Source organism: Corylus avellana, chromosome 7, assembly GCF_965113065.1.
Source record: "Corylus avellana chromosome 7, dhCorAvel1.hap1.2, whole genome shotgun sequence".
Classification (NCBI taxonomy): Eukaryota; Viridiplantae; Streptophyta; class Magnoliopsida; order Fagales; family Betulaceae; genus Corylus; species Corylus avellana.
The window spans coordinates 28,454,102-28,467,360 of NC_142496.1; the positions used below are offsets into that span (position 1 = coordinate 28,454,102).

The 13,259-nt window shown below is 37.1% G+C and overlaps 3 protein-coding genes across 4 annotated transcripts; all 3 read right to left on the bottom strand.

Moving 5' to 3' along the window:
• Positions 1-2,921: 2,921 nt before the first annotated feature.
• LOC132184993 (GEM-like protein 4) lies at positions 2,922-3,979 on the bottom strand. Its single transcript, XM_059598801.1, has 3 exons — positions 3,751-3,979; positions 3,349-3,623; positions 2,922-3,255 (listed from the first exon to the last, which is right to left on the bottom strand). Exons 1-3 carry the CDS (start codon positions 3,920-3,922, stop codon positions 3,082-3,084), a joined length of 621 nt encoding a protein of 206 aa, XP_059454784.1. The 5' UTR covers positions 3,923-3,979; the 3' UTR covers positions 2,922-3,081.
• Positions 3,980-6,480: 2,501 nt separating this feature from the next.
• On the bottom strand, positions 6,481-9,307 carry LOC132185789 (GEM-like protein 4). 2 transcript variants are annotated; one of them, XM_059599580.2, is made up of 5 exons: positions 9,229-9,307; positions 7,419-7,651; positions 7,246-7,326; positions 6,862-7,136; positions 6,481-6,758 (listed from the first exon to the last, which is right to left on the bottom strand). In XM_059599580.2, the coding sequence occupies exons 1-5, from the start codon at positions 9,270-9,272 to the stop codon at positions 6,588-6,590; spliced, it is 804 nt and encodes a 267-aa protein (XP_059455563.2). In that variant the 5' UTR covers positions 9,273-9,307; the 3' UTR covers positions 6,481-6,587. The 2 variants fall into 2 exon arrangements, with proteins under 2 accessions (XP_059455563.2, XP_088374302.1); XM_088518176.1 differs by lacking the exon at positions 9,229-9,307 and having other exon boundaries at positions 7,419-7,639.
• An 83-nt stretch (positions 9,308-9,390) lies between these two features.
• Positions 9,391-12,150, bottom strand: LOC132185788 (uncharacterized). Its single transcript, XM_059599579.2, has 3 exons — positions 11,166-12,150; positions 10,500-10,603; positions 9,391-10,042 (listed from the first exon to the last, which is right to left on the bottom strand). Exons 1-3 carry the CDS (start codon positions 12,063-12,065, stop codon positions 9,466-9,468), a joined length of 1,581 nt encoding a protein of 526 aa, XP_059455562.2. The 5' UTR covers positions 12,066-12,150; the 3' UTR covers positions 9,391-9,465.
• Between the last annotated feature and the right edge of the window lie 1,109 nt (positions 12,151-13,259).

Sequence of the window (13,259 nt, forward strand, 5' to 3'; positions counted from 1 at the left end):
CATTTGAAGTTCATTATCTGTAACAGTTAGACACTAAATATGACACTCTAAAAAGTTTGTCTCACATTGAGCGGGTAGATTGTCCACACTAAGTGGGAAGCTCTAACTATAACCTGAGTAATCCTTTTGGATTAATAGCGTAGATGTGCATAGCGAGCTTCTTAGTTGTTACACAAGATATGTAGAAGTGGGGTTCTTCCAAGTTTATCTTTTGGAAAATTATACCATTCTAAGGAAGGGTCCAAGGAAATAAAATGTCCCGACTATTTGGAAGACCTTTTCTATCATACAGTCGTCATATGCTGCCTCATATCTCTTGCATGTGCTGACTACGTAAGGAAGTGTCAATGAAGCTTTTTGAGCTGGCATTTTAGCTTTCTGATACCAGCCTATTTGGTACCAAGATAAGATAAGATAAAGAAAGGGGAAACGGCTACTTTCACCTAAATGGTTGCAAGTTGAATGAGCTCATGACGTTTGTGAGAATTCATTGCTAAAGTTCGCAGGAATTAATATTGCCTCAACTTTAAATTTGTTATTTGAGTAATATGAATAAAAACCCTCATCATTAAGTCACAGGTAGATAGGACAAGTACTGATCATACGCTGATCTGGACAGCAACCAATCTTTTTGGCTTTCTTTTGATTCAAATGCACATGTCAGCGTTGAACCAATGAAGATTCAAGGCCGGTTTTTAACGATAAACTGTTGGCAGACAATACTTTTGGGTTTGTGGGTAAGGGACTGTCTACACATATCCACATAGGCCCTTTCAGCTCCACATGTCGATTGCTGCAGAGGTTAGAATATATTATGAAGTTGTAGATTGGGCTGCAAAGAATGTAATCCTAGCTGGCTAGCTTCAATTAAGGACCTCAGCGGTATAAAAGTGGCTTTAAGATAACGTCATTTAGCTCTCACCAAGATCTTGTGTTGTTTCTACTTGTGAATACTGCAAAAATATCTATATTATTTCAAAGGCTCTGAGATCCCAACTTCCAAAGAATCAATCTCTAAGTTACATGCTTATCCTATATATGCTTAATACCGGAACTTAAATTTGGAAAGACAGAATAAAAGGAGGAGATCATCCTTGATGAATTTATTGGTTTTACAGTAGTAGTATGTGATGTCATACAACCATTGAACTTCGCCAAAAGCAGCAAGCAAACAAGATGCTGTGCTTCCTTTCTTCCACTCCCAGTGAGCCTCTTCCTCTTTTAATTGGTGAAACGAAAACTTACTTAGGGCTGCTACTCCACTTAAAGTCACTTCTACCGTATCTTTCCCTTAAACTGACTTATATATGGGTGACAAAGTTCTTGTTATTTGGAGGCAGTTTTCACCATCAGTTATTTATGTGTAGATGCGGCAGAAGCATGCATATATGCTGGTATAATCATAGATGCATCTTTAGAATCTGATGACAGCCTACTCACATGGTTCCAATTGCACCCTTCAAATTGGAATCAGCCACATGATAGGATTCTTCATGATTCTTGAACCTTCCCCAATATTGGTCCCTCTGCTTGACTTGGTCACTACGCCAGTTTCCTTCTATGTCGTATGACAAACCATCAAAGATGAACTTAAGCTTTTGGGTTGTGTAGTGTCTCAACATGCTATATTATGAGCTCATAAAAGGACTCCCCAAAGGTACTAATCTCCTAACAAAAGAAAATCTATCTTTGCTTGAAGCAAGTATTGGAGGCTTGATCCCCTCGAGGTGACCATCCCCTTCTCTTTCTCTTTATTTTTTTGGTTGATTTTCTCATTTCTCTTGATAGAATCCCTTGGATCCTATCACCTCACAGCTTAGTCCTCTGCTACTTCCTTGTCGAACAAAACTGTAACCTAAACAACCAACTGCCAAGAAATGGAGCTCTACTTTGGTTTACCATGTGATCAGCGGCACCTATAAACTGGACACTCCACCGAGTCAACAGGCTGAACCAGTGCCTTGACAATCACATAAAGTAGATGATTCTTTGATGGCTATTGGACATATTGACTCACTGACAGAATACATTCAGCATCTAGCGCAAAAAAAAAAAAAAAAAAATCCTATTGCAGGTAGATTACTACTTTACCAAATTAGTGGGAAGCTCCGAGTAAATATTTTTTTACTGCAGTACTGGGTTCAGCTGGAGGGTAATGAGAAGTTCCCTGAATTTGGTACTCTGCAATTCCATATTTTTGCTAATGAAGGGCTTGTGCTAGCAGACACTATCATGTCAAATGACTGCAGCAATTAGCTGAATATGGTCGCGGGTGTAATGAGTAACACTAAAATCCACCTCACTTGCCAGCAAGACCAGATATAGAAGTAAGCAATTAGTAATGGAAGAAGCCATATACTCTTGCAATGTTGTCGGCAGACTAGTTCTTCATAGGGTTTGTGTATTAGCTAGTTCTTCACTTATCTAAGTAGCATGGTTTTACAATTACAAATTCAGATCGGAGACACATGTTGAAGTTAGAAACAGAATTTGAAACTCTGGTTGTGTTACCAGATGGTTGTATTGATTTTAAATATATATATATACAATTACAGAAAACAAAGATGTTTGAATTTGAAAATATACAAGTAAAGTTGCTATACAGATAAACAGTAATCTGCTGTAATTTAAACTTCAAAGTCATGATAGAATGCATCGGTTATGGACTCCTTTCAGCTGTCTACTGTCTTGTATTTATCCTAGTCGTGAGATATTTGAACTTCAAATGGATGTGATTGGATGATTATAGTTCGTTAAATCACCACTTATCCAAAAAGCTTAAGTTAATGGGAAGAGGTAAATTTAATCATTACCATTTGAATGAATGAGAGAAAAGGGATTCAGTTCATGGCGACCGATTCCATGCCAAAGAAAAAAAAAAGAACATGATTCACAAATTTAAACAATGACCACAGGAAGAATCTGATTTGTCTGCGAATAGTAAAGTGATAGTTGAAGAATCAGAGAGCGTTTCATCATTACAAAATACACCGCCTGAAATTGTATTGAGAGTTTCCTAGCTGTACATCTGAGAAGAAGATGGGAATTAACATTTCTGCTGCTTGAATGACTAGCATTCCTCTAAGCTTGTGAAATAGCTTCCTGAAGACACTTGAAAGATTTCTGATAACTTAAGAAACCCATAAACCAAAAGTCAAAATTGTCGACAGTAACTATTTCCATGTACTTTTGTGAAGGCTTCTTCACATTCTCACTTTGCTCAACTCTCTTTATCTTCCTCAGTGGAATCAAGACCTGCACCACGTGAATATAACTTATAATATTAGCAACCAGCAAGCCAGACAGAGACACGGAGAGAAACAGAATAAATCATCTTTTGCAACTTACCTTGTAGTGGATTCTTATCATCTCTCCATTTGGAGAAGAGATTTTGATTGATCTGTCACTGCAGAATGCAACATTGTCTGTGGAGATAAAGAGGAGGCCTGCAATAGGACCTGCTGTGGTTGATAAATAGCACTGCGAAGCCTTCAGTAATTTCTCTCCTTCTCTAACACTAAATAACCGTCTGAACACTTTCTCCACACCACCTACTTTAAGAATCCTAGCCCCCAAGCTCAACTTCCCCTTCACAGTTTCAGTGATATTGGGTCCATGTCTCACTGCGGTTCACAAGATATTGGAAGAGAAAGAATGAGTTTTTAGGAACTTGATGATCCCAACAGAAGCAAGGAAGAAATGGAAAAGATGAAGGAAAATAAAACCATAGGTAAAACAGAAGCTACTTACCATGCTCTCGGACTCCATGCGCAAAACTGTCTCCTTTTTTACTTGCCTTGTTCTTCCTATTAGGCACTGAATCTGCAGGGTCAGGTAAGTATCTCTTCAGTGACCTATCAACTCGGAGTTCTTCTGATCTTATTGGAATTCCAACAACAAAATCCTGAAGTGAGGTTTTCATGTTTGGAACAGCAAGGGATGTAAAATGTTGTCGACTGTTAGAACTTAGAATACAAGGAAGAAATGCTTACTTAGGTTGATCAAACATTGTATTCTGACAAGGTATTTAAAGAGCTGAAAATAGTAGGTTAATCAACTTTTTGTTGCATGATTCAGCTCTGGCTCATCCATTAGAATAAAGGAGCAGGCATGGACTCTTAAAGGTTATATCCTTCAAAGATTTTGGGTTGCTTTTAGAAAAAGACATTGTAGAGAAGTCCAACAGTACTTCGTCGTGAAATTCTCCAAAATATTATACGAATTAAGAAAGGTGGATGTGGGTGTTTTAACATCTCATTTTATGCAAGAATTCAAACATTGATACTAGTGAAATTACCCAACCAAGACTTTCTGACATGGTTGAAGTTGAATTGTTGCCTTATTTTCAGCCAATTGGTGTCCCTATTATTATGCAATGTTGACCCTCAACTAATGAAAGGGTCTAAGGAAATAGTCCTGAATATTTGGAAGACCTTTTCTATCACACAGTCGTCATATGCTGCCTCCTTTCTCTTGTGCTGACTATGTGAGGGTGTGCCAATGAACCTTTTTGAGCTGGCATTTTAGCTTTCTGATGCCAGTCTATTTGGTACCTAGATAAGATAAGATAAAGAAAGGTGGGAAATGGCTACTTTCCCCAAAATGGTTGCAAGTTGAATGAGCTTGTGACGTTTGTGAGAAGTCATTGCTAACGTTCTCAGGATTTGCCTCAAGTTTAAATGTTTGATTGAGTAATATGAATAAAAACCCTCAACATTAAGTCACAGGTAGATAGGACAAGTACTGATCATACGCTGATCTGGACTGCAACCAATCTTTTTGGCTTTCTTTTGATTCAAATGCTCATGTCAGCATTCAACCAATGAAGATTCAAGGCCGGTTTTTAACAATAAATTGTTGGCAGACAACACTTTTTTGTGTTTGTGGGAAAGGGAATGTAATCCACATGTATGTCGATTCCTGTGGTGGTTAGAATATATTATGAAGTTGTAGATTGGGCAGCAAAAATGTAATCCTAGTTTCAATTAAGGATCTTGTGCTGTTGCTTATATGGCATTACCACAATTTACAGTCAAAAGTTTATACAAGTTTGGGTTGGGAAGTCATTTGTCATTTATGCCTTTTTTTTTTTCTTTTTTTTTTTTAAGTGAAATTTCAAGCTTTCGTTGAAGAAACTCAAATCATACAACTTTTAGCTATTGGTCAATAGATGTGCCACCATGTTTGTTTTTGTTCTTGTATGAACTATGCACCACATATCATGACCAGAGACTGTGCAGTATAATCTTCGAGTCCTCAATCAAATTACCATACCTTCGCCATGATTGGTCTTCCTTCTGAAATGCTTACTATAGAGAGTTTTAAATTATCTTTAAATCCTGGGGAGCTTATGGCAAATTACTGAAATTAGTACAACTGTAGGGATTGATTTTGTATTTTTTCCCTAAAAAATACAAAAAAGGAAGTTTATCTTTGTGGTATACGTAGTACTACATTAATTAAAATTTTAAATGATAACATCTACACTGTTAAATTTGTAAAATATAATCTTGACTATTAAATAAATAATCTCCACTTGAAATGAAAAGGATCCCAATGGAATAGGTGGTATAGGGTTGCCATATATCATCATAATTCATACAATGTGAAATAAGGTTCCTTATCAGTTTTCAATGAGAGGAGGCACGCAAGTATCTGTGGTATGGCTATATGTCCCCAATAAGCAACAAGACCAAATGGTGTGGATTGGTGCCAAGAAAAGGAAATTTGTGGTCAAGAGTGCTTATCATTTTCAAAAGGGAAGAGTTGTACTTAACAAGTTGTGGAAGGAAATCTGAAAGATTTGTGGTCCGGGGCAGTTAAGATGTTCATATGGAGGGCATGTAATAATATCCTTCTTACAAAAGCAAATCTCTTCGTAAGGAAAAGTGTTGGCATTACAAAACCATATATTTCTGACCCAGTTGTGATGGAGGCTTTGGCGGCTTGGATGGTTGTGGAACTTAGTGGAGATTTGGGCTTCCAAAATATTATAATGGAGGGTAATATTGCGCTGGAAATAGTTCGTGCCTTGCGAAAAGAAGGATGCTATTGGAGTAGGTATAGGCAATTGATTGAAGAATGCAAAATTTATTAGAAAGAATTTCCACTCACATAAGAAGCGAAGCAAATGAAACCGTGAACAGATTAGCAAAGGCGGCTATTAAGGATTTTCCTTCTTGTATTTACAATGCTAGATGTTTCTTGAATTGCCAAGATTTCTTTTTTTTTAAAAAAAAAAAAAAAAAAACCTTTAGACATATTAAGCTAATGACTTATTCCCTGTAGCCTTTTTTCCCTTATTCAATTAAAAAAAAAAAAGCTAATGACTTGAGTGAAGGGTTCGCATATATCTTCTTCTTTTTTTCCTCTTAATATAAATCAGAAGATAACGCCTTTTTATATATGATAAAATCCTCAGAAGGTAAAAGGTTTGATGTGTATTAAGGTCCACAAGGTGACTTTAAGCAATAATCGCTGCAGAATGTATATTAACATTGTTCATCACTACAAATATATACACCGTCCAAAACTGTATCAAATAACAAAAACACATCAGGTGAAGCAGAGGCTTCTTCATATTCTCACTATTGAGTGATTGCTTGCTGCAGATATTTGAAAGCTCTCTGATAATCTATGAAACCCATAAACCAAAACTCGAAATTATCTACAGTAACTATATCTATGTACTTCTGGGAAGGCTTCTTCACATTTTCACTTTGGTCGACTGTCTTTATCTTTCTTAGTGGGATCAAGACCTGCACAAATTAATATTACTTAAAGGTGTTAGCAGGCATGGAGAGAGAGAGAGAGAGAGATAGAGGGTGGGGGAGATGTAATAGATATGATGATGTGAGTTACCTTGTAATGTATTCTACTGAATTCTCCACTTGGGCAAGAGATTTTGATGGGTTTCTCACTGCAAAAAGCAATCTTGTCTGTGGAGATGAAGAGGAGACCTGCTATAGGGCCGGCTGTGGTTGATAAGTAGCATTGAGAAGCCTTCAACAGTTTCTCTCCTTCTCTAACATCAGATAACTGCTTGAAGACTTTCTCCATCCCCCCTACTTGAAGAATTCTAGCCCCCAAGCTCACCTTCCCCTTCAAACTTTCAGTGATCTTTGGTGCCAACCTGACTGCAGTTTCACAAGAACTGAAGTAAATAACTTTTTCACTCTCAATACTCCTTTCAGAAGATTACATGTAATACATACTTGGACTTCTAAGAAAAATAAAACTACTTACCATGCTCTCTGACTCCATGCGTAAATCTGTCTGCTTTTTTCCCTAGCTTGTTCATCCTACTAAGAATTGAACGTACTCTACCTGCAATATTAAGACAAGACCCATTACTAAATCAGATTTATCTAAATTAATTGTTTGATTCAGAGAGAAGAGACACAGAGAGAGAGATTTACTCTGTTTGCGTGTAGGAGACCCATGTTTATGAGATGGAAGATTGTATTGGCCAGAAAGATCAGGTAAGTATCTAGTTGTAGACCTCTCAAATAGGAATGCTGCTGAGCTAATTGGAACTCCAATTACATGTTGCTGAAGGGAGGCTTTCATGGCTGATAAGTAGTGGTAAAGTTCACTTATAGCTCTAGTTGGAACAGCTTCAGTGGATGTGCTACTGCTGTAGAATGTTCTCCTATAGAAGAAAACAGGGGAAGTGAGGCTTAGTAAGGTTGATCATGCCTTACATCCTGCATATGTATTTAAAGGGATAAGAATTAGTGGGAATCTCAACTTTTTGTTGCATGAGTCATCTATTGCTCATCAATGAGAGTAAAGGCACATGCAAAGATAATTGCCCAACAAAATATATATATTGAGCAGATGACATGTTTAGTTGCTTTTAGAAAAAGATTTTGAAGAAATGTCCAAGTCTTCTTTAATAATTCTATTAGAGAATAATACAAAGGAGGATACAAATGATATTAAAAAGCCAGACCTTAAGTATGGGGACGTAGTTGGAGTTGGTGTATTGGACTTACTTTAAGATTGAAGTATAGTGGGGATTAATGATGTCTTTCTTAACATATAGATCACCTTAATAGTGAACCCATTCTATTGCATCCTGAAAGATGCTAGCAGTACATACAAGCTAATGTATGGCTAGCTTACGCACTGAAGTGACACTGTCATGTTAGTCCAAAAAAATAATTCTCAGCCTCTCTCACGGGTAGCCGTCCACCCCCAACGAGTGAGACCTAGTGATCGCAACCACCAAATTTGGTGGTCACGACTCCCCCCTCCTGTCATGGTGGTTAGAGGTACCAGCGACCAATAGAGGATTTGTGCAAATATTATACCATTCTTTGTAGTACAATGATAAATGCTCAGATATGAATTATCTTCTAAGGACTTTAATTGGGAAAGGGTCCAAGAAAGTGAAATGTCCTGTTTGGTTGGAACTCCTTTTCAATATAATTTGAGGATGCATCGCGTGTTGCCTCTTTTTCTTATAGTGACTAAGCGAGGGCGTGTAACTGATGCTTTTGTGAGCTGGAATGTTAATTTTGTAATGCCAGCCCTCTTTAAGTCTAAGATAAGAAAAGGAAAGGGGAGAGGCTCTTCCACTTCAATTCTTTTCATGACGGCTGACTGGAAGTTTCCTCTATATCCTTTCAATCACACATACACATACGCATGCGTGCGTGCATATATACATTTGTAAAAAAGCGTAAAATTTTTTGCAAGGGATAAAAACCCCGACATGTCCCATGATGCCTCAAAATGTTTAAGTTTTACATTAAGTGGGTGGATCGTGAAAGTAACGTATGTGTGATAAGTCTTGTATTCGTTTCTTAGTATGCGAAATTGAGCTTTATAAGTGATCTCAAGAAATTTTAAGTGTAATTTTGACTGATTTTTTTGAAGTAAAAAGATAGATGTGGTTAACCCTTCCGAGTCATGACATGTTCAACCCAGCTTGTGTGAACATCATCTGTTCAAATTTTGTAAGCAGAGTGGAAGCACACCTATTTTTAACAAAATCCTGTGATATAAAGCAATTTTAACTATTCCACATCTCAGTCTGTAGCTGAACAAGTGTCTAATAGCTTTCATGCTCATGGATATGAAAGTAACATGCCGGGCTTTGACTGCACAATATATCAATATGAACTTTTGGGGGGAGTCTAGAAAATTATAAACAAGAATGGTTCATTAGCTCCCTCCTCAAGCAGAATGCATATAAGTTATATACGTACAAGGAGTGCTTACTTAAATAATGGAACCCTTCGCTTGAATGGCATGTAGTTCAGCATTAAATGCGTCAATAACACTCTGTATTTCAACCAAAGATGGCTGAAAGTTGAATTAGCCTGCCACACTTTCAGAATTCATTGCTCTAATGCTCAGGCCTTTAAAATAATGAACGGCAGGGAGAGTAAACTGCAAAAAGAAGCACTTTTCGTCCTGTAAAATTCAGAAGCCTTATCAGCAGGAAATTAAGAATGACTATAAACATGGACTCAGCATATTCATTGCTTTAATTGCATCAACTATTCTCTCCATTTTCATTGCACGACTACCCTTCACCAAAACAACATCAATACAATCTAGCCTCTTCACGATTTCCAGTGCAAGGGTTGCTGCATCAGGGGCATGTACAGTGTTTATCTTATCAAATAAATTCAAATTCTCAGCTGCTGCAAAATATCTCTTCCCAACGAGGCCAACTAAGTCAATACGGGAATCGTAACAATGATTTAAAATCATTTCATGAGACTCCATCTCAAATGAACCAAGTTCTAACATGTCTCCAAGTACAGAAACTCTTTTACCACAGCAATCAATGGTCTTAAGTAGGTCAATGGCAGCTTTGGTGCTAACAGGATTGGCATTGTAGATATCATTTACTATTTTGATTCCATTTTTAGTAACTTCAAGCTCCGACCTCATCTGAACAGGACAAAATCTTGACAAGCACATCCCAACTTGAGGAAGAGAGGCACCCAACAGAGTTGCAACTGCCGCTGCTGCACATGCATTGGTCGCAAGATGCAGACCGGGACTAGGAATTACAAATTCAACCCTGGATATGAAACCGCCATTGAAATGAAATTTGTAAGTATCACTGCTTAAAAGTTGATTAAAGCTATTATCAACATGATTAAAAGATGGGATGGAGTGAAATATCTGACAGCTAAAAGAAAGCAGCGGCAAATGCTCAATTAAAAATTTAAATAAACAAGAACATATTAAATATCCTTTTATGGTCTAAACATGGTGAAAATAAGTTCAACAATCCCCATGAATGTTTATAAGTTCTAGGCCCCCCTGGCAGTCAGAATACTCCTTTCAGTCTTACGTTAAAAGCCACTGGAGAAGGACAATTACATCTAAGCCATTATTAAGTGGTGTCATAAAATGCTTGCAACAACTTTCATTCAGATGCATAGAAAACATGCAAACAAAAAAAATACTACCTTTCTCACATATCACCAAAAAATGAAGAAAATAAAGGGTTTGAAATTCTATAATGATCTTACTTCTCTTTATTTTTCTCTAGTGCAACTCGAACTCCAAGACCTCCATCAACACTTTCTGCCACAATCAACCGGACATCACACCCCTCTCTCCGACCAAAGAGCACCTGATAAAGCCAAGGAAATAGTTATTACTGAATCAATACTGGAAGATTACTTTTTACTGATTCAATGTAAACATAGATGACACTCAATGAACCCCAATTCTTCTCATTAAATGAATAAGCAAAGGTAAAAGAAACAAGCACAGCAGCTTTACAAAACAAGAAAATTGAACTCTATTCTGGGTGAACCATCAGATTACTCTTCGACGTTCATTCAAAGTTCCCCACCATTAGTGTCATCAAGAATAAAACTAAGAGGCCATCCATGTGAGAATTTTATCATGTCAACACTACAGAACATATTAAATCCTAGCACAGTTCGCTGATATCATGTCAGAACACCAACAGCCCGCTTGAAAGACTAATATTTTAATAGAGTTGATTAAGCAATAATGTCACAAACACCGAACCAGGTCTAAAACAAAGCAACTTTATAAACTACCATATCGGAAACCAAACAATTCAATTCCCACATATCTAGAACTTAAAACTCCCCAAAAACTCTGAGATTTGATAGAATGTGAAATCAAATTAACAACAACAAATAAAGACTAACCTCCCTCACCTTTTTAATGCCATATGGAATAGGAAGGCTCATAACTAATGGATCATCAGCATTCAAAACACACACATCCCCGGGTTCCACTTCCTCTAGAATCTCCCCTTTTGCCAATGCAATCTCCGCCAAACTCGCAAAGTTCTCCAAATGCGAAGGCCCCACATTCAAAATCACTCTTATGGACGGCCTAGCCATCCTTGCAAGCTCCAAAATCTCACCCTTTGCACTCATCCCCATCTCCAAAATCACACTTCCTGCATTTCTAGGAATCCCAATCAATGACAAAGCAACTCCAATCCTATTATTCCAATTCCCGGGACTTTGATAAACCCGGTTTCCCAGGCTTTCAATAGCCAAAGCTATCATACTCTTTGTAGTAGTTTTTCCCACACTACCAGTCACTCCCACCAATGCACCATGGAACCTATGCCTTCTTGCATAGTTGGCCATCTTCACCAATGAATTCACAGTATCACCACTGATTTCGATAAAACCCTTATTCCAATTCTCGCGAACCCGGTTACCAATAACCCCAACGCATCCTTTTCCGGATAATTCCGGGGTTATGAAATCGTGGGCATCGAAGTTTTCGCCGGCAATGGCGAAGAACCATTGGTTGGGCTCAAGGGCTCTGGTGTCTGTAGAAATGGTTCCAGGAGAACCCCATTTCACAATTCTTCCATTTACAGCTTCAGCTATCTCAGTGGCAGTCCAGAGGGGTAAATTTCCTGGATCATGTTGAGCATTTTGGGGACAAGAATTTGCGGGCTTTGGAGCATTTTGGGTGGCTAAGACCCTAATGCTAAAATGGGAAGTGAGGAGCCTGTGTGGTCTTGGAGGAAAGTGTGTTGGTTTGGGGATTCTTCTGAGTGTGTGAGAAAAGGAGGGGCTTGGTGTTGCATTCATGGGTTCAATCCAAAACCCTAAACCCTTACCAATTGCTCAAGGAGGAGACATTTCAACCGTTGGTTCATCTTGATCTTTTTTTGGTTCTGTTTTTAGAGTTGAGAAACACTTGAAGTTAAAACTTTTTAGAAGTTTAAATCATTTCGTTTTACTATCTTAATCTTTTTCTAATAATTTAATAATAGATTATAGTACTTTACCTTTGTCATGTTCCATTTTCTTATCTATATAATTATGAAATATCATTAAATAAATAAATAAATAACAATTTTTAATGCAAAGTTAAATAGTAAAAACGATATATATATATATATATATATATATATATACATCTTTCTAGTTTATACTCCCACTTGAATTTTTTATTTTTCTGAAAAAAATAAAAAATAAATAAAAATTGAGCATCCTTTTGGTCCATTCTTGAATTGTGCTTGTTTAGTTAGTTTGTCACCCAAAGGGCCCACGAACCTCATAAATCATAATGATTCATTTGTCAACATTCAACATTCAACATGGTCGTCATAACTCACAAGACTTAACATGCTGCCTACCGCCCAATCGTGAAACAATAATGATTCCAGGAAGAAAAGTTATCATAGGAATGATACCAGGCACGTGCAACGACAAAGAGTGAAGCCACTTTGTATCGTATTGAGAAATAGATACCATTTAACATGAATACAAGGATCCCTAGTTGTTTGAAAAATAAAACACCGCAATCTTGTTAGGTATCAAGACAAATCTTTAGGAGTTCACCCTTTCATATGCCATTTAAGCACGTGTATTTTGGACATATGTCAATTTAGTGTAATGTTAATCTTCTCAAAACTAATGTAACATTGGATTAAAATCTAATAGTAATTTATCACAAATTTAATTATAATTTTAAAAGCTACATTAATTTTGAAGAGACACGAGAAAAACATTTAGCATTACGGTAAAGAAAATTTTTCCAACAAAACTTTATCCTTAATGAAATAACATGGAGCCATTGAACAACCCACCATAAGAAGTAATGGCATGGGATCATCCCAGTGATCTTGCATGCATTAGAGTAAAATCCTAAAGATTTTACACTTTTATCCTACACGTGAATCTATAATTTTTTTTTTTTTTTTAAACAAAAGCTGCATAACAGTATTACATCAGCAAAGTTGGATAAAAGTAGTTTATGTAGAGCATCTCTTCTCGTAT